This window comes from Tenrec ecaudatus, chromosome 13 (assembly GCF_050624435.1).
Source record: "Tenrec ecaudatus isolate mTenEca1 chromosome 13, mTenEca1.hap1, whole genome shotgun sequence".
In the NCBI taxonomy this organism is placed as follows: domain Eukaryota; kingdom Metazoa; phylum Chordata; class Mammalia; order Afrosoricida; family Tenrecidae; genus Tenrec; species Tenrec ecaudatus.
Window position 1 is genome coordinate 72,534,778 of NC_134542.1, and position 24,317 is coordinate 72,559,094.

Genomic DNA, 24,317 nt, shown 5'->3' on the forward strand with positions numbered 1-24,317 from the left:
ACATGATCAATGACGGTTATTTTTGTATTTATGGTATATACTCGAGCATAAGCCAGCTTGAATATCAGCCAAGGCACCTAATTTTACCACAAAACTGCATTTAAAATGTGCTGTAAAACTAGGCTTATACACAAGTATATACGGTACATTTGTATTTAAGTGTACTCAATAAGATGTTCCCACAGGAGAGGGAATTGTACACATCTGAATGCGTAGAAGACAAATATTTCATGAACTAAGGAGTAAATATGAAAAGTTTAAACTAAATTCATCTGAATCGTTCAGAGGGTATGTTTTATACATGTGATCCCAAAGTCAGCTTCCCTCTTAACTTGAAACAATTTCACCTGCATCCCATAATCAAGATCTAAGTCTTCAGTTTTTGCTAGGATTTTTCACTAATTGTGTTTATGCTCCTGAGAACAATGTTTCTCAAAGGACCTTTTTTATAGAGGGCTGAAACACCAGCAAAGCCATGGATCAGCTCCATGTCAAGGGTGAAAAATTGCCATCAAAGAAGGCCCTGAAATGTCTTTAGTTCTCAAAGTGATTCATTCAGTTATTCATACATAAAAGCATTATTGAATGCTCATGATATAGTATAGACACTGGGTTGAGACTGAAAGGATGAAAAAGGATTATGTAGACACTCTGGAGACTGACAAGAAATCAAGGAATTACAGAGGATGGGAATAAATTCTAAATCAGTTAACTGACAAGTGTTAAGAAAACACCACAAAGGACCAGGAGAGGAGAAAAGGTGGCATTCAAGGTGAATGAGGCGCATGTCTGGGTGGCCATGCATGAGAGACCATAGAGACAATTACATATATGTTGTTGGATGACACTGAGTCAATTCTGACTTCTATACTCTGTGGCAGAGTAGACCTGCCCACAGGCTTTCCTTCACTGTAACCTTTATAGAAGCAGATCACCAAGTCTATTTCCCGTGGAGGGGTGGGTAAATTCAAACCACCAACCTAATTTCCCACCCCACCCCCAATAATCTAGAATTACATAGCACTTCAGGTAGTAATGTTAAAAATTATTTTAATTGAGGGTGCACCACAGGGAAAGCTTTCCATGAAGGAATGCATTTTTAACATGGTATTCTGAGTATCAAGATCTTTTCTCTTTCTTTCCAGGTTGTGTACGCAGGTTCCCATGCTGCCAGGTTAACATAGAATCCGGGAAGGGAAAAATCTGGTGGAACATAAGGAAAACCTGCTATAAGATAGTCGAACACAATTGGTTCGAAAGTTTCATTGTTCTCATGATCCTGCTCAGTAGTGGTGCTCTGGTAAGTAATCTGACTGCTGAGTCATTAGACTGAAGACATGTAAGACAGGGCTTGTATAAAATGAGCTAGAAGATAAGAAAAACATGGCAATTTGCTTTACCTAAGAAGTAATCAAGTAGCGAAGGCAAAAATCTTAGATTTTAGTTCGGTAAATATTTACTTTAGGTGCATTGTTCTTGCCCTGAAAGCAATAAAGGATAAGAGACGGTCACTCTTACTTACAAGGGGTTCAGAGAGCAGTGGGCAAGAGAGCTATGTAAAGAAATGATTAAAGCAATGGGAAGAAATTAAAAGTCACTGGCCAGTCGAAAGTCTCCTGGGAAGAGGAATGAGTACAGCAGGGAAGGGCGAGTCCAGATACCCTGAAACAGGGAGCCAGTACTGACTTTGAACATGGTATGCATTTTTTAAGGAAAATAGACTTAGAGAAAAGTGTTACACGCACACACACACACACACACACACCTCTTCCCTGAGAACTAAGACCTCCCTCAGCCTTTTCCTGTTTCTTTCCATTGACTCTGGCAGAGATAAGTGAACCATCAGACGCACAGGTACCACTAGGAACCTGTTGGCAAATCACCTAAACTCAGAGCAGAATTTCCAAGAACTTGATAAATGCCCGCTTAGTCTATGAGTCTGGCAGTTAATTATAGCCTACAGGATTGTGGACTGGTCTATCAGATTAGCTGTTGTGGCCACGGGGGTGGCGGGGGGGGGGGGGGCTTTTGTGTTCGTGATCTCCAACAAACTGTGGGTTCCAGCTCATAGTGACCCTTTAGAGATTGAAAAACGATGTCCCCTTAAAAGCAGATTCCCACACCTGTCTGCCAACGGGCCTCTTTGGTTTCAAAATGTTAGCATTTATATTCTTGGTTGAAGGCTAAGTCTTTGCTCTCCCCGGGACTCCTCCTACAAGGCCAGTGGTCTTGAGCATGAAAGAGAAACTCTTGGTTTAGCCCTGGGTAGGTCCGCCCTCACTTCTCCGTGCCTTCAGGAAGCTCACGCCCTTAGGGAAAAAGAAAGAAAAGCAACTCTAGTTCTGGCAAGTTCATTCCAGGGGATAGTGACTAAGGGATGGGATAGAACTGCCCTATAAGGGTTCTAAGACGTTCTGATCTTTACGGGAACAGATTGCTGTCTATCATTCATCATGCTGTCTATCATTCAAGCTGCGTGCTTCTAACTACGAACTTTGGGGTTAGCAGCTAGTATTTGAACCACCGCACCACCAACGTCCCTGTCTCAAGCCCTCACATCTATTTAAATCATTCCCAAAAGATATGTGATTATGACCGCAGTATTACTGACAGCCGCTCACTAACTGACAGTTCCTAGAGTAACAGGTGCCATGTTCACGAAACGAAGGTAACAGCGGTTAGTAGAGCTGATGCATGATGAAATAGGGCTACAGAAGTCAAAGAAAGAAGGCATCTTGTGTCATCGATCGCCTTATTCCGTGCTACAATCTGCCATTTTACAAACTGTCCCGGGCTGCCCTCCAAATGGAAACAACCGGGCTAGGCCCTGGGGATTCACAGACTCTCAGAGTAAAGGAGAATGCAGGCTGGAAACGGTTTCTAAGAGGCCCTGCCAGAGGAATTCATTACTTTCTAAGAAAGCATTAAGACACGAGGACTGAACCAGAAGAATGGGAATTAGATGTAAACAGACATCGGGCCGGTGTCAGAGCTCCTAGTTCTTCTAGGGGATTGCGAGTAATATGCTAATGCACCATCTTTCTCTTGTCCTCCTGTGGCGAGCGGCCCGGACGGTAAGAAGGCCACCACTGAAAGGGACACGGTAGCTATGAGCCAGAAGAAAGTCCTGGGCCCATAAAAGTACTACATTTCACTGTAATACTCATGGTCATGATTTCATTGTCAGTTTTGATTACCCATCATTATTTCTAAGTTGCACTCAAATTAAAATGTGAATACTATTTCCACAGGCTTTTGAAGATATATATATTGAAAAGAAAAAGACCATTAAGATTATCCTGGAGTATGCAGACAAGATATTCACTTATATCTTCATTCTGGAAATGCTTCTAAAATGGGTAGCATATGGTTACAAAACGTATTTCACCAATGCCTGGTGTTGGCTGGATTTCTTAATTGTCGATGTAGGTGTTTTTTAGTAAACTTTTAAAGAGGATTTATTCTTACTAATAAGTGCTCTGGAAAAACTTCACTAATGATATGCTCTATTTTAATTTTGGTAAGCTTGATGAATCTTCAAACTCAAGTTTCTGTTTCTAGAATGAATAGGCCAATCAGTGGGATACACCATTAGGAAGACAGAGATTTTGCAGATCTTGCAATAAGGTCCAATGATTTTAATATAAATGCTTTTTTATTGTTATTCTGGGAGCTATCGTTTACTTTTGTGCATACTGTGTGTAGTCGGAGATGGTGTGATTGTTTAGTCCATTGTTTGAATATCATGTATGTTAGGAATGTGAACAAAGAGAGAATGGAAAGGAAAAGAGATGCCGATTAAAGAAATAAAGTGCTGATTTTTGATACTAGAAAAATAGTAGAAGCTAAAACTAAATAACTTTCAGAACAAAAGGCAAGTGTGCTATCAAACCAGTGCAGGGAAATCACTGCACTCTTCTAGTTCCTGGTGCGTTCAGATCCCCGCTGGCAGCTTGTCGTTTTTCTCTCATGTCCTTCGACGCAGAGCTAGCTGAGCAGGCATTAATTGCTTCCCTGTTTCTCAGCTCTGACACCCATTGAAACAACTCACAAACTACAGAGGAAGGGCTATCGCTCAGTCAAGGGGTGGGGTGGGGAGTGGGGGCTTAAAGGATATAAACACACAGGGCAAAATTTTTGAAGGGTCTAAGTGTAGAATTCCCATGTCCTCAAGAGCTTCCTTTCCCAAGAGCAAATCAACGTTCACTCTCTCTACCCATGAGTTACAGTGAGAGTCTATCTTCATGGTTTCATTGGCCTCATCATGTGGCTTGGTGAATCACATCACGACTTCTGAGGCGTAGTCAGCATTAGACTCCCTGTTGAGCACTCTTGGTCTGGTCAGCTTCCATTTATTGGTCTCTCGTGTCACCCAGTTCCCAAATTACTTACTAACTGGGATTCCACACCTTGCAACCGGATTGGAAATTCAAGAGACAATTTGTAGTCATGATGGATACCCACTTCTATCAAGTCAATTATACCTCATAATGACAGGGTTTCCAAAATTGTGCATATGTACAGTAACCAACTGCCATCCTTTTCCTATGGAGCAGCTGGTTGATTTGAACTGCCAACCTTTTGGTTAGCAAGCTAACAGGAAAATCAAAAAACAATCACAACTATTGACCTAATCTCAGATCTCTCACTTACCCTTCATCTCTAGGGTGGCAATGGCTAGGCATGAATAATTTCAAATCATTTATTAATAAAAATTGTTCAATACTTAGATGATAAAAAATGCAAGAGTATTGCTACAATATCACAGAACCCTTTATTACACACAAAAAAAGTCAAAAGTATGAAGCTAGTATTTCTCAACATATCTTCCATCTAGATTGATACACTTCTGAAGGCAAGTATTTTGATCTTTCTAATGCTTCACTAAAGAATCCTATGTTCTTGAATGTACATCATGTCTGTACAGTAATTTTTGGTCTCCCTGAGTGATACAAATCATACTTCTTTGAAGTGTGTGTGTGTGTGTGTGTGTGAGAGAGAGAGAGAGAGTGAGAGAGAGAGAGAGAGAGAGAGAGAGAGAGAGAGAGAGAGAGAGAGAGAGAGAGAGAGAGAGAGTGAGTTTGGGGAACAAAAAGAAGTCTGAAAGAGCAAGATTTGGGATGGAGTGTGGCTAGGGTAAGGTTTCCCAATGAGATGCTCACAGGGCAGCCCTTACTGCCATTGAAGAATGAGCAGGTGCATTGTGTAAAAGAAGAAAATTGCCTAGCCCAGCTTTCCTGGCCTTTTTCTTATTAATAAAAGTCTCTGTTTTCTTAAATGTAATTCAATTATGTACAGTGATTTGGATGTTTTTATTAGGACTTAGATTGGTTTGAAAGAATGCGAGACTTAAATGACTTTAACTTCAGAGTTACATATTTAGTTATGCCTGGGATTTAGTTCAATTTAAACTTTGATAGCTGTTCAAGCTAATTATGGTTTTACATTTTATAAGCAAGGGAATAGCCATTGATTGTAAAAATCTTAAATGTGTATTTGCTATTTCTATGAAGATAATAGAAATAATCTGTATATACTCAGATATTTAGCTGAGTTTTTCAGCACATTGTTAATGCAGTTTTTGTGGTAAAATTAGGTGCCTCAACTGATGTTCGGGTTGGCTTATCCTCGAGTATTTACTGTACTTCCCTTCTCATACTTCTTAATTTAGGTTAACCTCCCTTTAAGCCTATGATATATTTTTAAAACCTATTATATTTTAAAAAGCATTCATCTTATCCATTTTTAGGCAATAATTAGATCATTTGATTTAGGAAATTTTATTGTTTTGTGAATCTGCTTAGAATTTAGAAAATGACCTTGTCCCTTTATATTGGGACAATTAACAAAACTTTTACTTTTTGTAGGTTTCCTTGGTCACTTTAGTTGCAAACACGCTCGGCTACTCAGATCTTGGCCCCATTAAGTCCCTCCGGACCCTTAGAGCCTTAAGGCCTCTAAGAGCCTTGTCCAGATTTGAAGGAATGAGGGTAAGGAGAAAACTAAACTTCTGGATATACCATGCTTATTTTTTAAGTGGCATATAAAATATGGTGGAAAAAGATATGTATAAATTATGTACTGTTTATATTTACGTTTAGACATGCATGGTTGTATGTGTAAGTGTTGACTACACACATGTGTGTATTCACACTATTGCAGTGGATATTATTTCATCAAAGAATATACCAAATACAATAATGCTGTCTTTGTCTAACTTTGTTAAGCAACAGGATGATTCCAAAAGTGAATTTACTCCCTTTCCAATGGTGGCATCTCCCCCATCCCTCATGCATCCCAGAGAAGTTCAAATAAGGGCTTTGGGAGACATTGTTAGACCGTACACCATCTTCAAGGGCTTGCTGTGATAGGTATTAAAATAATATTGAGTAAGGGCATCATTAAATTCATGGAAAAATAAAATAAAGAGAATGGATTGTTTCAATGACCTGATTGCAGCCCCTTGTATTTGTTAAAGGTCCTACCCGGGGAGAAGAGCCTTAATGAGAGGGTGATGGGGAGATAAAGTCGCACCAGAATCACTTTTTATTTCATTCTTAAAATTATGTCCAAAATCAGCAGAATTATTCCCAAATTACAGTTGAGAAAACTGTCAGCATATACTTCACTTAAACTAAACTGCTTAGTGTTGGCAAAAAAAGGTTAATTTAGCAATAGTACAGTGAGATCAGCAGACTGCCAACAGCCTAGCAGTCAGGGCTGAATTCAGCCAGCAGCTCGTCCATAGAACACGTGTAGGAAAACGGCCCTATTTTCTGTCTGCTCAAACTCTTTGCTTTTTTTATGATCTTCTCAAATTTGATATTCTTCAACTTTATACCTGTTTACGGTCTCCAGCTTCAACTCTATCAATGTAACAGATAAATACTCATTCTTTTTTAAGTCTCAATTTAAAAAGTATCTTCTGTCTACTAACACGCTTAACTGGGCATCCTTCCTCTATTATATGATGTGTGGTCTATTTAAGCTAGCTTGCAGGGTAGTCTAGCTCAGTGATTCTCCAAGTGTGGTCCACTGATGAGATACTCGGTATTATCTCTCACTCATGGCCGTAGAGTCAACTCCAGCTCACCGCAGCCCTAATGAAGAGAGCAGAACTTCCCCGTGGGTCTCTGAGAAGTAAAGCTTCACAGGAGGACAAAGCCGCAGCTTCCTCCCATGGAGCGGCTGGTGGCTCGAACTGCTGGCTTTGTGGCTAACAGCCAATGCGGATCATTCTACTCCATCAGGGATCCTTCCAGGATTATCTAGCCATACAAATAAAAGTTCCCAAACCTCATCTAGCCTTTCAGAATCAGAAACTGGGGGCACTAGTTGTCATCCACTTAATTCCAACTCATAGTGAACCCGTCTGTGTCACAATAGAACTGTGCTCCACACAGCTTTCGATAGCTGTTAGGTTCCATCGATTGCCAGGCCTTTTTACTGAGGAATTTCTGAGTGAATTTAAGCCACTGGTGGTGCATTTAGTAACCAAGTCTTAACTATTTGAGCCTCCCTCAGGTGTAATTTTGCTAGCAGATCCTGTTTATCTCTGCCAATCTAATTGTAAACGTGACGTTGAAGACTCAACCTATCCAGTGCATAATGGCACCCGTGTATATAACAACATGATTCTTCTAAGGACTCCCTTGATAAATAATATTCAAGTACTCTATGGAAAAATTGAGAATTATAAGATTGGAGAAACTATCCATTTCAATTTATGCAGGAAAATGGCATAGGAGTTCATTAATATTACCTTCATTTTCTGAGCATTAGTAGAATGTTGCAACCTATACAAAACGTATGACTAACCTAGCCCTGTGATCTTATATAACCACCAAGCTAAGCGCACTGCTGGCGAGTCTTCCAAACCCATCATGGCCGTATCGATCAGGGTAGAACGGGCCCTGTAGCTTTATGAGGATATCAATTTCTATGGGCGCTGCGAGTGTCAGCCTTCTCTCTTGTCCAGTGTATGGTATCATGAACAAGCAACAAATATGTTGGTTGACCTCGAGGGAGGCAGGCAGGCAGGGGAGCAGTAGTTTTTCTGTGATACCTAGCCTCTCCCTCCGTGCTACAAACATCAAGGAGCAATCAGCTGTTTGAGGAAGTATTGGAAGGCATTACAGGCAAGTGGAATTTGAGCTCAACCTGAAAGAATGAGCCCCAATTATTGGCTCACAGGCATTTCCAACAGAGGCTGCAAGGTAGAGGGGCACAGAGTTGAGTGTAGAAGGCGTATTTGGACAATGGCTAGAAGGATCAATGTGCCAAGGAAATTAGCCCAATGGAGACAATGACTAAATATGCCAGAACAACATCCTTGGAGACCAGACTATTCTGTTTGAACTTTGTTTTTTGGTCTTGCTTTTCCTGACTTTTCCGTGAGTCCCAAACACTGTAAGTCTCTGATGAAAGTATGAATCGTCTCTCCAGAAAGCAAACACAACCCTATGTTTTTAATATAACTTCATGTCTTCATGGAACCTTTGGGAGTCCATGCATGGCCCACATATTAACCATTGCTCTAGGACAAGGGCCAACAAACTGAGCTGGTTACCTATTTTTTAATCAATGAAGTTTAATTACAACAGAGCCTTGTTTGTCTGTTTACTTAGTATTTTTGCTGACAATGGAAGGGATGAGTAGTTGAAACAAAGATAATATGACCAGAAAAGATACTCTAGATTATCTCTTAGGCAGTTAAAGATCCCTAGTGCTACTATTTCACCATTTGGAGGCGTCTTAAGAGCCTGCTTTCTATATTGCCCAAAAAAGGAGGATAAAAATACTGCTTACATAAGAAATTAGATATTCGCATAGTTTCGCAACAATGTAGCCTAGTGGGATTTGAAAGATGTCATGATTAAGATCTAGAGAATGATACGTGCCACAGCAGCTGCCAGGGAAGAAAGCTGGACTAACGTAGGCCACTAGACGCGAATAGCAATGGAACTAAACAAACAAATGAAGTCTTATATATAAAATATGCCTCTTTTTTTGTTCTTCTTGAGACCAGCACTACCTACATTTGATCAAAGACTTGAATATAGAATATTTTTAGAATTACAAAAATAACTGAAAAGATTCCTATCACAGCAGATGAGGAAACCAAGGCCCATGGGTCATAAATGAATTTTCATATCACACAACTGGTAGAAGCTGATAAACCTAGGGCCTCATCCCATTGAATGATTCCCAGTCTTAATTCAAGCTAATATGCACCAGTAGTTGTTTTCTATGGGATAATCTTTAATGCTAATAATTTTAGGATCAAGAATCTCTAGCATGCACAGTTATATTTTTTATCATTTATATGTCTAAATTTCTCTTTTTTCTAGACTTGGGAGATTTTATGACTTCATCTTACCAGGATCAGGTTTTTGTTTTATTTTTTTCATTTATTGAACCTATCATATCATTTAGCTATTTTGTTATGCCTTGTATTTAGTGCATATTTTCTGTGTGTTGATCGCATATTCCCTAGTGAATATAAACCCATCGATGGCAGGGCCTATGTTGTCTTGCTTGGCATACTTTTGAGGATACGGTAGACATTCAATAAATACATGTTGATTCCATGTCTTAAACATTTAAGGGTACTTTTTGAATACTCAGAATACTGTATTGTGTTTGTTTTATGCTTGCCTATGGGAATGTTTTTACTAACCCTAATCATTTTTTCTTTCTTCGATGCCAGGTGGTTGTGAACGCACTCATAGGAGCAATTCCTTCCATCATGAATGTGCTACTTGTGTGCCTTATATTCTGGCTAATATTTAGCATCATGGGAGTAAATCTGTTTGCTGGCAAATTCTATGAGTGTATTAATACCACAGATGGATCGCGGTTTCCTATCAGTAAAGTTGAAAACATCTCTGAGTGTTTTGCCCTTATGAATGATAGTCAGAATGTGCGATGGAAAAACTTGAAAGTCAACTTCGACAATGTCGGACTTGGTTACCTGTCTCTGCTGCAAGTCGTAAGTAACCTCTTTCATTAATGCTTTGTGGTTTGATGGAAATTAATGAAGACTATACCATTCTTTAATCTACAAGCAAGAAATTAAAATACTTTCAAATTTCAGATTTTAAAAACAAAGCTGGGCTTTCTTAGAATAGGTGCTCATAGTATAAGTCAAGAAACAGATTCTGTTACATCTGAGAGTCATTAAACCTCACGTTGTCATTTGGTCTTATTCAGGCAACCACCACTGCACCATAAACATTTTGCTCCAAAAATGTTCCAGCACACCGACTTGTACAGCTAATTTTACACTACGTGGCACCGGGGAGTGGGGAGCGACCCCCCCTGGCGTGAACAACTCTTAAGAAATGGAGACAATGTATTCCATTCCTTATCAACTTCCCCTCCACCTCTGGAACCAAACCAAAAAAAATATGTTCAAAATTCACAGGAAATAGTAACAATGTGAAACACCTAATTCATACTAATATTTTGAATGTGACATGAGAATATGTTTGGTGTTTTATAGCATCTTTATAGTAAACTGGTCATTTGAAATACAGCAAAGATTACTAATTTAGTATTGTTTAATGGATGCTGGAGTGTGAAATGAACTAAACCACATTTATGTGAGCTTCATAATAAGTTTTATAAATTTTATGTTTACAGGCAACATTTAAAGGATGGATGGATATTATGTATGCAGCTGTTGATTCGGTTAATGTAAGTCTTGGTCAATGTGATGCTAAAATTTTCCATTTCAAAAGCAATTTACTTCAGTTCCTTGTGATTTTCGAACAGCGGCTCCTTGGAAGGTTTGGTCCGGGCACTCACAATGAAGAACTGGTACCACTTTGGTAGACGTGTTCAAAGCAGTGGACGTTCTTCACTGTTAGCAGAACATCCACCACTTTTAACCTAAGGGGAGCATTTGTAAGAGAAAAAGCCTGACTTAAATTCTGGCTCTACTACAACTCCGTAACCGACTATGCACAAGTTGCTTTATTTCTGTGAAGTCCATTCATCTGTGAAAACAAAGAAGCCAATATAAAGCTGTTGTGAGAATCCAACAAGAAACTGAAAGTAGAAACCATGACCTGGCAGGACATGGCTGGACCTGGGGAAGATTAGGCTGAGTGAAGTTAGCCAATCACAGAGCACCACTATTGTCTGAGACCACTGTTATAAAGGGGGTGGGGTGGGGCTAGAGAATGACTTTCAGACCAAGGGAATAGACTTTGGACTTGCCAACAAGGAGAGGGGAAGGGAGGAAGGAAAGATGAAGCAGCAGACGAGACGGTGCACAGGTGTTCGCTTGGTTGAAGTGTAGGATGGTGGTCTACAAAGGGAGGAGAGACGTCAAGGGATGGAGGAAGGGTACGTTTTCAGGGTGGAGGGGGGCCGGGATGGTTGTTGGTTATAACTGTTGAACACAAAGTTGGTGATCTGAAATATAAATCCCCAACTAATTTACAATCATGATAATAAGGAAGTAGAGCAATGGTGATCATCAGTGTCTGGTAGACTGATGTGGACCGAGAGAAAAAGTAATGACCTTGAAGTTCATAGCTTCGTGGAAGTGTATAATTTGTCATTTTTGAAGCTCCTTGAGAGTGTTTTTATAAAATAAGTTCCCAGCCTATAAACTATTATATAAATTATAATGTATACAACTATAATATCGACTTTTGGGCAGTTTCTTCTGGACACTTAATAAATACATTATTTAACAAATAATGATCTATAAATACCATAATAAATAATTAGTTTAATCTAGGTTATATTAATTAATTTACTGTAACATATGTTAGGCCCTTCAGTTACTAAAATTCCCAACAAATATGAGAATTAGTACTACATACAGTTAGGTCTTTTGTGGTTACTTAAAAGGTTATATTTGTATACATAGTATGCACACAATCAATACTGAATGTTTAATAGACTTTGAAGAGTATTGTGTTGAACTTCAACTACACGAAAGTCTCTTTCATACTAAAATTTACTGAGGATAGCACTGTTGGGATTCTTTTATCAAACTGCATGAAAAAGAAAATGATGGCTGCTATTGTGAATATACTGCTAACTTTTGCTAACTTTGTAGGTAGACAAACAACCCCAGTATGAATACAACCTCTACATGTACATTTATTTTGTCATTTTTATCATCTTTGGATCATTCTTCACTTTGAACCTGTTCATTGGTGTTATCATAGATAATTTCAATCAACAGAAAAAGAAGATAAGTATTTCAAATATGTCTGCATTGTGGTAAAATTAAATGAATACTTAGGTTTTCTTAATGAATAAATTGCCATTTAATTTGAGGATTGTTGATAAGTAGTATCATTTGTTTTATTTATTTCTCAGAAAATTGGCACATGTACAATGACAGAGATGCTTAATCTTATTTCTTTACTCAGAAAATATTTTCAAATGTATTATTCTTTCTTAAATGTTATATTAGATATTTAATTTTTCTCTAATATTCCCAAGTCACTACATAATTGATTTTTTAAAGTCCATACAGTAATACTTTATTCACAACAGATTTTGTAAGTAGTTAGTTTACTATGTCATGAGAACCGGAACACTGGGGTCGGGTAGGAGGAATAATGAAACAAGCCAAACTCACTGCCATTGAGTCCGTTCCAACTCACTGCCGACCCTGTGGAACAGAGCAGAGTGGCCTGTGTGGGCTTCCAGGATCATACATCTTTGACGGGATAGAAAGCCTCTTCTCTCCCCCTCAGAGAGGCTAGAGGTTTCAAACTGCTGAGCTTGTGATGAAAGGCCCAAGAGCTCCCTGCACCACCCTACATACGATATAATTTCCAAGCTCAAGGAGTTTATATTGTAGAAGAATAAAAGAAAGGTGGAAAAAAAGATTTTTGCTATCACCCAGAAACTCTGTTGAGATTTTCATTTCACTAATCTTCACATTGGCCACGAGAGGTGCTGCTATTATTATCAACTTTATTTACGAATTTTGTCAAAAGAAGAAATGGAAACACCAAGAAACTAAGCAATCTACCCATTTAGTAAGTGCTAGAGTCAGTATGTCTTATAACTGAAGTCTTTAGACCTCTATTATGCTGTATGCTCAAATACAATACTTTATGATGGTTTTAAGCAATAAGAAGTATGAACAACAATAACAAAAAATGTACATTGGCCATTAGAGGAAAAATAGGTCCAGTTGAGGACACTATGGACAGTTGTATGGAGCACATGACAGTTGAGCGGCCTCAGAAGGTGGGTATGATGACATGTAGCAACTGGGAAGGGCGGAAGATCCACATGGAGAGGACCAAAATGTGTGAATCATGCAAAGCACTGATACATATATTTTAAGTAGGTGGTTAAGCCTACTTAATCCTCTAGTTTACACAGAGCTTAATTAAAATTTGAGAAGAGGGAAAGTGGGAGATGAGGTCTTGATTTTCTTGAGAGAAGATATGAGATGCCATTTTAGACATTTTTAAAGTTGAAAGGAGCTGATGTGATGTTTAGGAATTTTAATAAGGAAAGAAGTCAATCAGTCCATTTTTCATTAAAATCCGATGGCACGTCTGATCCTACATGACGTCCTTCACATGTGCAATTTTAGTCACGTCTTACAACGCACCTAGAAGAAGCAAGATATCATGTGAGACAACTGTGAAGAAATCTCATCATCTAATCTTGTGATAGCGTCTTCACAGAGATGAAAACGGGCCCTCGGTAAACGTTCTAGCAGCAATGCATTGAGTGATTAGAAGAGGCGGAAGACTGCTGCAGCTCCTGCTTCCCTGCCCCCTGAATCACAGCTGAAGTCCCCACGTTTACAGCTACGGGAAATACGGAATCCACTCAACTAAGCGACTTCACGAGGCAGAGGCGATAGTATTTTTCCTGCCTGACAGGCCAGCATGGAAGGCAGAAATCCTCAGGCATCTCATCAGCTGTCAGTGGGACGAGCTGTGGCTGGCTCACAGGAAAGCAGGTCTCCTGAGCGCCTGAGGGGCCAAATACCTGAGCCAGTGACAACCTAGCAGGTATCTTCCAGAAGACATGTGGATATTTTTTCCGTGCACTGAGATGTCGGTAGTGTGTAAGAAAGTTAATTCACAACAAAAGAGAGGTTTCGGCTTCCATACAGATTTACTGCCGCAGAAACCCTCGAGAGAAAGTCCTCTCTGTCCTGCCGGGCCGCCAAGCGTCCAAGAGTCGCGCGTGACTGACGTACATGCACAGCCTCCCAGACTAAAGAGAAAAACCAATAGCCAGCTATTCCAGTCAAGCTCCTCATGATCCTATAGGACAGAGAAGAACTGCCTCTTGGGGTTTCCAAACCTTTAAATCTTTAAAGGCTGCAGAGTGACTGGTGGGTTCGTACCACTGACCTTATGATTGGCAGCCCAGTGTGTAACCAACTAGCCCCTGTGGGTGCATATACAGCTTCCCTTAGAGGTCCTTAATAACACTGGTTTTTAAATATTTCTTACCTTTTTGTTTAATCTATAATTTGTGGGTCAGAATTCTTCTCATATTTAAATTAGTATAACAATAGCTGAAAATATAGTGGAACAGCATATCTAAGAAACTAAAACTGATGCTATCTGTCTAGTACAATTTTCTGTCAGTGCCCCAAATAACCCAAGGAATGGCCCTAAAATCTGAGACACCAAGAAAAAATGTTTTTGTTGCTGGGATGTGTAATACTCTCAGAAATGATATCATAGACTTTACCTTAATTTTAAAGTTAATTCTTTTTTTAACTTTAATCCATATGAGTACCTATGTCCATAATATGTAAGCACACATTTATGATTCCCCAGCAACAGTTATGTAACTAAATTTGAACATGGATCTTTGACCATGAACAAAATAGCCAGTCCTAACTTTTTTTTCCCTTAGACCACATCTTTTATTTATTTATTTATTTTGAATGCTTTTATTGGGGGCTCATACATCTCTTATCTCTTTTCAAAATCCATACATTCATCCAGTGTGTCAAGCACAGTTGCACATATGCTGCCATCATCATTTTCGAAGCATTATCTTCCCACTTGAGCCCCTGATATCAGCTCACCGTTTCTTCCACCTAGCCTCCTCTGCCCACTGTCTCTCATGAACACTTAATAAGTTATAAATTATTACTTTCATATCTTACATCATCCTCCATTGCCTCCCCCCCCCCGCCACTTTTCCGTTAATCATCCCCCTGGGAGGGAGTTCTAGATCGATCCTTGTGATTGATTCCCCCTTTCTCCCCCCACCATCCCCTAATCCCACTGGTATCTCTGCTCTCCTTGTTGGTCCTGAGGGGTTTATCTATCCTGGATTCCCTGTGTTTCGGGCTCTTGTCTGTAGCAGTGTGCATGTTCTGGTCTAATCCTATTTGTAAGGTAGAATTGAGGTCATGATAGTGGGGGAAGGAAGCACCAGAGAGCTAGAGGAAAGTTGTGTGTTTCTTTGGTGCTATACTGCACCCTGACTGGCTTATCTCTTCCCTGTGACCCCTCTGTGAGGGGATGTCCAATTGTCTACAGATGGGCATTGGGTCTCCACTTCATGCCCTCCCCCACCCCATTCACCTTGAGTATGATTTTGTTCGGGGTCTTAGGTCCCATTGCTCTTAAATGGCATGCTTACAAGATTGCCACTATAGGAGAAACACCGAGTCAGTTGCCGCCACCACAATCACTGTCAACTCAAAGTGACTGCCTTGGAAACACTGACAACTGTTCCTGCCGTCTTCTAGTATTTCCCTTACTGTCTAAGTACACCTGCCCTTGTCTAGATGATCGCAGACTTCTTCCCATGCTACCAGGGCATGAGAACGATAGTTCACTGACTTAGCATCTATGCTGCTAGATGCATGCACGTATACACACATGCACACACACATCTACATACATATATATGTATATATTCTCATCTAATACATAGAATTAATTCAAGAAAGTTATGTTGGAACACAAAAGGTAAGTGAAGTGACTTGTTTAAAATCAAAACGCCAGTACTAGCAGTCAAGATTGAGCAGCATTTTTAACTCATACATTTTCCATAATGCAATTAATCCTGCTACTAACTTAAACATTTCGATCACACTATATGTCTCTACTGCATATCCATACTTCCTCCTAACAACGTAGGCCAACTACTATATCCAGCATTTTTATGGAAGTTTTCACCCTTAACTAAATTCAGGTAGCAACTGACTTTTTAAAAATCTAAACACATTCATTCTGAAACATTAGTATGTGAGTTATTAATATATAACATTTATTGTTCAATCATTTTTCTCTATGATAAATAGCCCATTGCAATGAAAGTGAATACAAAACTTTACAAGAACATAAAACTTTACACGACTGTAGCTACTCTTTTGGGCTCCTACTCTGCATAGTAGCTAAGTCACTAGAAAAGATGTCCAGGACTTACTTAAATGTCTTGTACCTATTTGTGATTTGGGGAAAAGCTGGGGCTTCCTACTCTGTAATGAGTATCAGTCTCAGAAACTCCTAGGGACAGTTCTCCCCCATCCTAGCTCACTGATAGGAGTGTCAGCATCAACTTCGATGGCAGTCAGTTTGGTTTTGATTTATTTAATAATACAATGTATTATTTAATAATAAAATGAATGTTGGCAAGAAATCAGAATGCTTGGTAAGACATGTAGCAGAAACTTGAGAGACTAGCACATAGTTAAAAGTAATACAGGTTATTTTAGAACATGACAATAAGACCAGTCATCCTTGCATACAGCACATTATTTTACATGGGTGCTACATGATGTATGGAGTGTCATGGTCTGTACATAGGTAATCCTTTAAGAGAGATTTCATTTATCTCTATTGTCCATGATGAAATATATGCATTATTATATTAATACACTTTGAACCTGTCTTAACAATCTGAAGAAATATCTAGGCAATGATTCTGGTTTTAAGTAGTTTTGGTTTGGTTTTTTCCCTCTTTACCTTGGAGGTCAAGACATCTTTATGACAGAAGAACAGAAGAAATACTACAATGCGATGAAGAAGCTGGGATCCAAGAAACCACAAAAGCCAATTCCTCGGCCAGGGGTAAAAAAAAAAAATAGATAGATACACAGACAGATATGGCATGTATTTTCAATGTTTTAAATTTATCTTTCATGGACAACTATCCAATATTAGCCTATGTTTTAAAATGTTGAACGAAAGTTCTTTTAAAACTGGCAGTGTTTTTGATTATCACAATTCTTAATATCCTGGCTCATTTTTAAATTTTTCTTTATAGAGAAAAAACGGCATATGTTTTTACTTTGTCTTACCTAAAAGGCTTACTAAGTGCAATAGCCTGTAATCAGAAGCCGACGCGCGGCGACTGGCTCAATGCTGATTCCTTGCAATGCTCTGGGACAGGGGAGGGCTGCACCATGAGCGTTCCTGAGGCTGTAACTCTTTCTCCCGAGGAGACAGATGAGACTGTTCTACTCTCACAGAGTTACAGACCAGGAAACCCACAGAGGCAGTTCTGCCCTACCCTATAGGGTCGCCATGAATCAGAATTGACTTGATGGCATTGAGATATAGATAGTAAAGTATACTGCTTTACTTTATATATAAGGTAAAGTAGTATAACAAGGTAGAAATGTGCTGACAGGAAACTGTGTACCCTTCACGTACCACGAGTGAAATGGATGCTGTCTCAGGAAAAATGGGCTATGGAGCATACGTGGAGTACTAGGGTGGACACGCTTAGAAACAGCTGTTAGGATACAAAGGTAACGGCAAACTGGTCTGATGTAATGTCCTGGCTGACCCAATAAGCAAAGTAAACACAGGCTTAATTGTGCTTACTTACCTACTGTAGTGAACAATTATATCTTTTAATAATTTCCTTCTTGGCCAGATCAAATTTTGGCTTCTAGGTATGGCTGATATTTATGTTTACCCCAACCCACAGCACTTTCCTACAGAGTCAATGCTGAATGAAAGCCTTCTTTCAAATCTATAATCCCTGTAGTGAGTAGTTTCATTTTTCACTGCATCCCATGTAACTTTTCACAGCAGATTAGTAAGTAAACACAAGAAACTTATACTTACCATGCTTACTCAATAATCTTCCCCTGCAGATATAGAAAAAGTAAATAGTTCAAAAAATTAATATGCTCTGACTTATATTTAACAGATTAGTAATATTTCTTGTATGAAGTAAGAATCCACGCTAGGATATATTATGATGTTTTTGACGCTTTTTATGAATATAAGGAGCTGTAGATGGATACCTTTTGCAAACTTTAATCTATCCTGCATATTATTCTTGCTTCTTTTCAGAACAAAATCCAAGGATGTATATTTGACCTTGTAACCAACCAAGCTTTTGATATCACCATCATGGTTCTTATCTGCCTGAACATGGTGACCATGATGGTAGAAAAAGAAGGGCAGAGTCTCTACATGACTGACGTTTTATATTGGATAAATGTGGTTTTTATTATCCTTTTCACTGGAGAATGTGTGCTGAAACTGATTTCCCTGAGACACTACTATTTCACTGTCGGCTGGAACATTTTTGACTTTGTGGTTGTGATTCTCTCCATTGTGGGTAAGTGCACACAGCAGTCAGATTTTAGGTTAGCATAACACTGAACTCCTTGGGGCAGTTGGGGTAGGAGGCGGTTCACTGAACTTTTGGGTGTAAATGGAGCCTTCAAGTAAGTTCTTTAATGGGAAAATAAAGGACCCTCAATACAGCAACAACAAGATCTTGGTGTCAAAAGCCCTAGGTGCATTTCCCAGGTCTGAAGACCAAAAGCCTCCTACAGGTTGGACGGGACATGTTACACTGGGTAGTGGGTTGTTTTCCCAGAGAGAGCTGCCATGCCTGTATGTACGCAGACCAATGCAGACCTGCGCTTTGATCTCCAAAACTGTGCCTGCGAGAATGTTTCTTGAATTCAAAGTGAAGTTGAAATTGCAAACTGTCAGCTTTATTTCTTTAGGTTTAATATGCAGTCAATTCTCAGCCAATTACTGTCCTGTCCTGTCGGTCATCTCAGTACACGAGTCTGTACTTCCTCTCCTTTGTCAACCATGTCTGTGGCTAGTTTGTGGGGGTGTTTTGTTTTTATTTTATATCCCCTTGTTATTTCCAGTGCCTCTATATGCTTTGCCCAGTATTTTAGTAATAATTTTTTTTAACTACAAATCTTAGATGAATAAGGACTACTGGTGGCGTAGTGGTTACGTGTTGGGCTGAGATCCGCCAGGTCATTAGTTCAAAATCAACAGCTGGAAAAAGATGGGCTTTCTACTCCCGTAAAAAGTTACAGTCTCAGAAACTCAAAAGAAGGCAGTTCTGGCCTGTCTGTGGGTTTGGTTTGGTTAAGAATGACAGAGAACATTTTGTATAAATTCCATTTACAGATTCAAATAGTCCCAGAGAAGTTAAAAGTCACCCAACCTATACCAAAATATGGAGTGTCAAATAAGTTAAAAATAAGTACTTAAATTGTTTTTCAAGATAAAATACTACTGACAGACATGGTACTCGGTTAAATGGAGGTAAGAATGCAAGAACAAGCATTGCCAGTACACCAGGAATGAGAAAGAAAGCCTCTCCGCCTCTTCTGTTTTCAAGTGTTGGCCAGTGCAGTTAGGTGGGAAAGAAAAAGGGATGCACATACTGAATTAAAGCCACCAGCATCAGTTTTATCAGATGGTCTTAAGGCACATTTTAGGCACCTTTCTCCATCACTGTGCTGGCAGCCAGCCATCAAGAGTAGTCAGAGCCTCTGTATATTGTCTGAGCCTCAGGTAGGGTCACTGGGATGCCAGGTGCCCAGGAGCCAGTCTGAGAGAAACCCAGTGCCCCACAGGGCATGCAGGTGCTGTTCTGATGGTGGGTGCCGATAGCAAACTGCATGTAGCCCAGCGACACCATTGCAAGAGATGTCCACTGGTCCTCACCCACACAAGCTCCCTGGGAGCCCGAGGGCCCTTTTGCATTCTTGATTAAACGGGGAAGTATCCAATTAATGTCCAGAAAGCACACATTTTAAACTACCTTTGCCAAATATTAATAAGTTTCTATTGTATGGATAAAAGTAATTCTTCATCAAACCTGAACAGAGATCTGAGTGGCTTTATAAAACTGAGATGGACTTAGAATCTTTACTGACCAACAAGTTCATTTCAAACAAACAAAAATTAAGCATTGAAAATTATACTTGACAAAACATCTCCTTCACCGTCGCAATAAAATAAAGTGCAATGTCTAACAACAGTCTTAAGCAATGTCTGAGGCATCGATGAAGAAAGCTAAAGGACATGCAAGAGAGCTTCCATGAGGAGCTTACCTTGTACTGCAGTGAGAGACGCATTGTGATTGTGACCATTTCTTACAAATTTACAACACTTACAATGAAAATACCTTAGAGTGTTTTTTATGTGGTAGGGCATCAGTTAACAATAGAAACACAAATTATCCTAAAATTCCCCTTGAAGAAACGCTGCAGGATTGAGAGATGGCATACCCTCTGAGCGTGAAAATAAATAGTTCAATGCTAACAGACAAGGTAGAAAAGTAGCCCCATGATTTTGGATAGTCCAAAGGGAAAAAGCAAAAATAAAATCACTGGTTTAGTAAAAAGATCAGATAAAGTAAAAGTGGATTCACATAGAAAAGTTTTGGAAATAGATTTATTACCATGCACTTGAGTAATTCTTTCTAGGCATATTGATAAGCCTGAATTTAGAGAATAAATAAATAAAATAAAAGATAGCATAAAAATCTTTATAGGCTAGGCCAGGGCCCGACAAACTTTTGAGACGGAAGCCATTCCTACCCCTCACATCAATTTTAAAATTATTTGAGAGTCACAAATATATCTTTTTTACAAACAAATGAAATCACCTTTTTCTGAATAATATACTTTAAAATTTTTCAATTTTACTTTTGAGCCACATGTACACACATAGGGCTCGGGAGCTGCAGTCGGCAGCTGGTCCTGGGAGAAAATAGACAATTACATGTTTTTCAGTTGAAATAGGAAAAAAAATAGGAGACTTCCATGTGCTTCTTACAAAACAATAAACCCACTGCCATTGAGTTAATCGTTACTTATAGAGACCTTGTAAGACAGAGTAGAAATTCCCCATAGGTTTTCTGAGCCTATAAATTCTCGGAGCAGGCCACCTCAACGTTCTGCCTCGAAGTGACTGGTGGATCTGAATCTCCAACCTTTCGGTTAACCGCCTGAATGTTAACAGGAAGTGTAGCAACCTACTGTGACACTAGTAGAATAGAAAAGTCATTCTTATAAAACAGTAAGAAAAAGTTAGACTTTTCAATAGGAAAATGAGCCCTGGCCAAAAAAAGACAGTTGGAAATAACCAATTAACAAAGAAAGAAACAATAAATTAAAATATTGTGGATTATTCTCAAAGAAGCATAAATAAATACTGATATTTTTTAACCATCAGTGTAACATATGAACATAATAATATATAATTTATCAAGGGGTCACCAGGGTGAGGGTGGGAGGGAAGAACAAAAGAGGAGCTGATACTAAATAGAAATTAAATGTTTAGAAAATAATGATGGCAACATATGTACAAATATGCCTGATACAATTGATGTATGGATTGTTATAAGAACTGTAAGAGCCCCAATAACATTGTCTTTACTAAAAAAAAGTAAATTTTTCTATTAAAATGATAAAAAATTGGAAATACCCAGTATGGGTGAGCATGTGGGGCACAAGCACTTTTACATATAACTAGTAAAGATGTTCATTCATACAGATTTTCAATAGACTCTAAGTAACCAAACATTTATTAATATATTATCAAAAGGTACTAATGCAACTAGGAAAAAATATTCTGCTAGAATATTCACTTCAATCAAAGGTCCGGGATGCATCATGAATGCTTTTGCTCACGGATACGGTTAACTTGTAAGAGAGCATCATGCAAGGACCTGTATTATTTCGAGGGACAAAAAGACTGTCTAACACAATCACATCTCTGTGTGTAGCCTGCAGACAAGGAAAACAGAAATGTCCGAAGTGTGGTTCAATAAGTGACTAACCATTGCTAGTCACAGCTGGTGATAATTCAAGTGATTTATATTCATATTTACTTTCTAGGATTTGACTGTTTTGCTTAAAATTCCTTCATAAGTACATATTATCCTTATAAGGAGAAAAATTATTTTGGAGGACAAAAGTAAAAGTCCACAATCTTAGTAAAAATGGGGAAGTATAGGAATCGCAAATCTAAAGATTTCCCTTTGGAGTTGTTTAATTCTGTAGTTGTTTCAGAATTACTTGCAGATTAAAATTACCGTCCTGGATTAATAAGAAATAAGATTGAAGATGAAGCGGTTTAGAGTTGTGACTATTTATACTATGGATATTTAAATATTTCCTTTTTTATTAATTCTCTCCTCACATAGGAATGTGGCTAGCTGATATAATAGAAAAGTACTTTGTGTCCCCTACCCTGTTCCGAGTGATCCGCCTCGCCAGGATCGGCCGAATCCTGCGTCTGATCAAAGGGGCCAAGGGGATCCGGACACTGCTCTTCGCTTTGATGATGTCCCTTCCTGCGCTCTTTAACATAGGCCTCCTGCTCTTCCTGGTCATGTTCATCTATGCCATCTTTGGGATGTCCAACTTTGCCTATGTTAAGAGGGAAGGAGGTATTAATGACATGTTCAACTTCGAGACCTTTGGCAACAGCATGATCTGCCTCTTCCAAATCACCACCTCTGCTGGCTGGGATGGCCTGTTAGCACCCATCCTGAATAGTGGGCCTCCTGACTGTGACCCTGAGAAGGTTCACCCCGGAAGCTCAGTGAAGGGAGACTGCGGCAACCCCTCCGTGGGGATATTCTACTTCGTCAGCTACATCATCATCTCCTTCCTGGTGGTGGTGAACATGTACATCGCTGTCATCCTGGAGAACTTCAGCGTGGCCACGGAAGAGAGTACCGAGCCCCTGAGCGAGGACGACTTTGAGATGTTTTATGAGATTTGGGAGAAGTTTGATCCTGACGCCACCCAGTTTATAGAATATAGCAAACTCTCGGATTTTGCGGCCGCCCTGGACCCGCCGCTTCTCATCGCCAAACCCAACAAAGTTCAACTCATCGCCATGGACCTGCCCATGGTCAGCGGGGACCGGATCCACTGCCTCGACATCCTGTTTGCTTTCACCAAGCGGGTTCTGGGAGAAGGTGGAGAGATGGATTCTCTTCGATCACAAATGGAAGAAAGATTCATGGCTGCAAATCCCTCTAAAGTGTCCTATGAACCGATCACAACTACCCTGAAACGGAAACAAGAGGATGTATCCGCTACAATCATTCAGCGTGCTTACAGACATTACCGCTTAAGGCGAAATGTCAAAAATATATCAAGTATACATATAAAAGATGGAGACAAAGAGGGCGATGTGCTCAATAAAGAAGATATGATTTTTGATAAAGTTAATGAAAACTCAAGTCCAGACAAAATAAACGTGACCCCACCTACCCCCTCTCCACCTTCATATGATAGTGTAACAAAGCCAGACAAAGAGAAATATGAAAAAGACAAAACCGAAAAGGAAGATCAAGGGAAAGATGGCAAAGAAGGCAACATGTAGAGCTTCATTTTTGATACACTGTTTACAGTGGAGGGGATATATTTGTGTTAATAAAACTCTTTTAAGGAGGTCTATGCCAAACTCTTCTGACCACAATATTCTCAAAGTCAGAGCAGTGACAAGCTCTGGTTCCCTAGAGAGGTGGGCGGCATTGGCAGATGGTTATTTTTACATTGGTAAACAATATCCCAAGAATTGTAAGAGTCACTCTTTAGGGATTATTAATTATACCAAACAAAAGTGATTAGGGTTTTTCTGCTTTTTAATAAAATCAGAAGGCCATGTAGAAAATTGTCACATCTGCTTTGTCATCTTTTCACTGACTGTAATCAATCATTTATTTATTCCCACCATCCACACATGCTAGCGCACATGCTTATGCACCTGCACGTAAATAGGAAATTATTTTATTATCTGGAATTCGACAACAACACACGTAGCCTGTTGACTGAACAAAACCTTTAAGTCATCCTGACTCACATAGCAGCCATAAGACTCACCCTTAGAGTGTTGTGCTTAATGAGCTGCCTTTTTTATATTCCTCTCTGTTCATGCAATAGCCACAAGACATGAAATATTGCTCAAAGTACATATAACATTCCCCAAATGAGGAAAAAAGCAGATGAGGAAAAGAAGCAACTGAAGAAAAGTTTATTTACTATCTTCATGCAATCCAGCTGGACTACGCTGTCCCAAAACGTCAGTAATGACCTAACTTAA

At 39.3% G+C, this 24,317-nt stretch overlaps 1 protein-coding gene across 3 annotated transcripts in view; it reads left to right on the forward strand.

Annotated features, from left to right (window-relative positions):
• Nucleotides 1–24,023, forward strand: part of SCN9A (sodium voltage-gated channel alpha subunit 9) — a 99,265-nt gene extending 75,242 nt beyond the window's left edge. For 2 of the 3 annotated variants that reach the window (XM_075530432.1, XM_075530433.1), the window contains exons 18-26: nucleotides 1,146–1,300; nucleotides 3,252–3,425; nucleotides 5,868–5,990; nucleotides 9,710–9,991; nucleotides 10,645–10,698; nucleotides 12,077–12,214; nucleotides 16,941–17,045; nucleotides 18,282–18,552; nucleotides 22,405–24,023. In XM_075530432.1, coding sequence (XP_075386547.1) covers nucleotides 1,146–1,300; nucleotides 3,252–3,425; nucleotides 5,868–5,990; nucleotides 9,710–9,991; nucleotides 10,645–10,698; nucleotides 12,077–12,214; nucleotides 16,941–17,045; nucleotides 18,282–18,552; nucleotides 22,405–23,597 — 2,495 coding nt within the window. In that variant the 3' untranslated portion in view covers nucleotides 23,598–24,023. Of the gene's footprint in view, nucleotides 1–1,145; nucleotides 1,301–3,251; nucleotides 3,426–5,867; nucleotides 5,991–9,709; nucleotides 9,992–10,644; nucleotides 10,703–12,076; nucleotides 12,215–16,940; nucleotides 17,046–18,281; nucleotides 18,553–22,404 lie in introns of all 3 variants that reach the window. The other variant, XM_075530434.1, reaches the window with a different exon arrangement.
• Nucleotides 24,024–24,317: the final 294 nt, after the last annotated feature.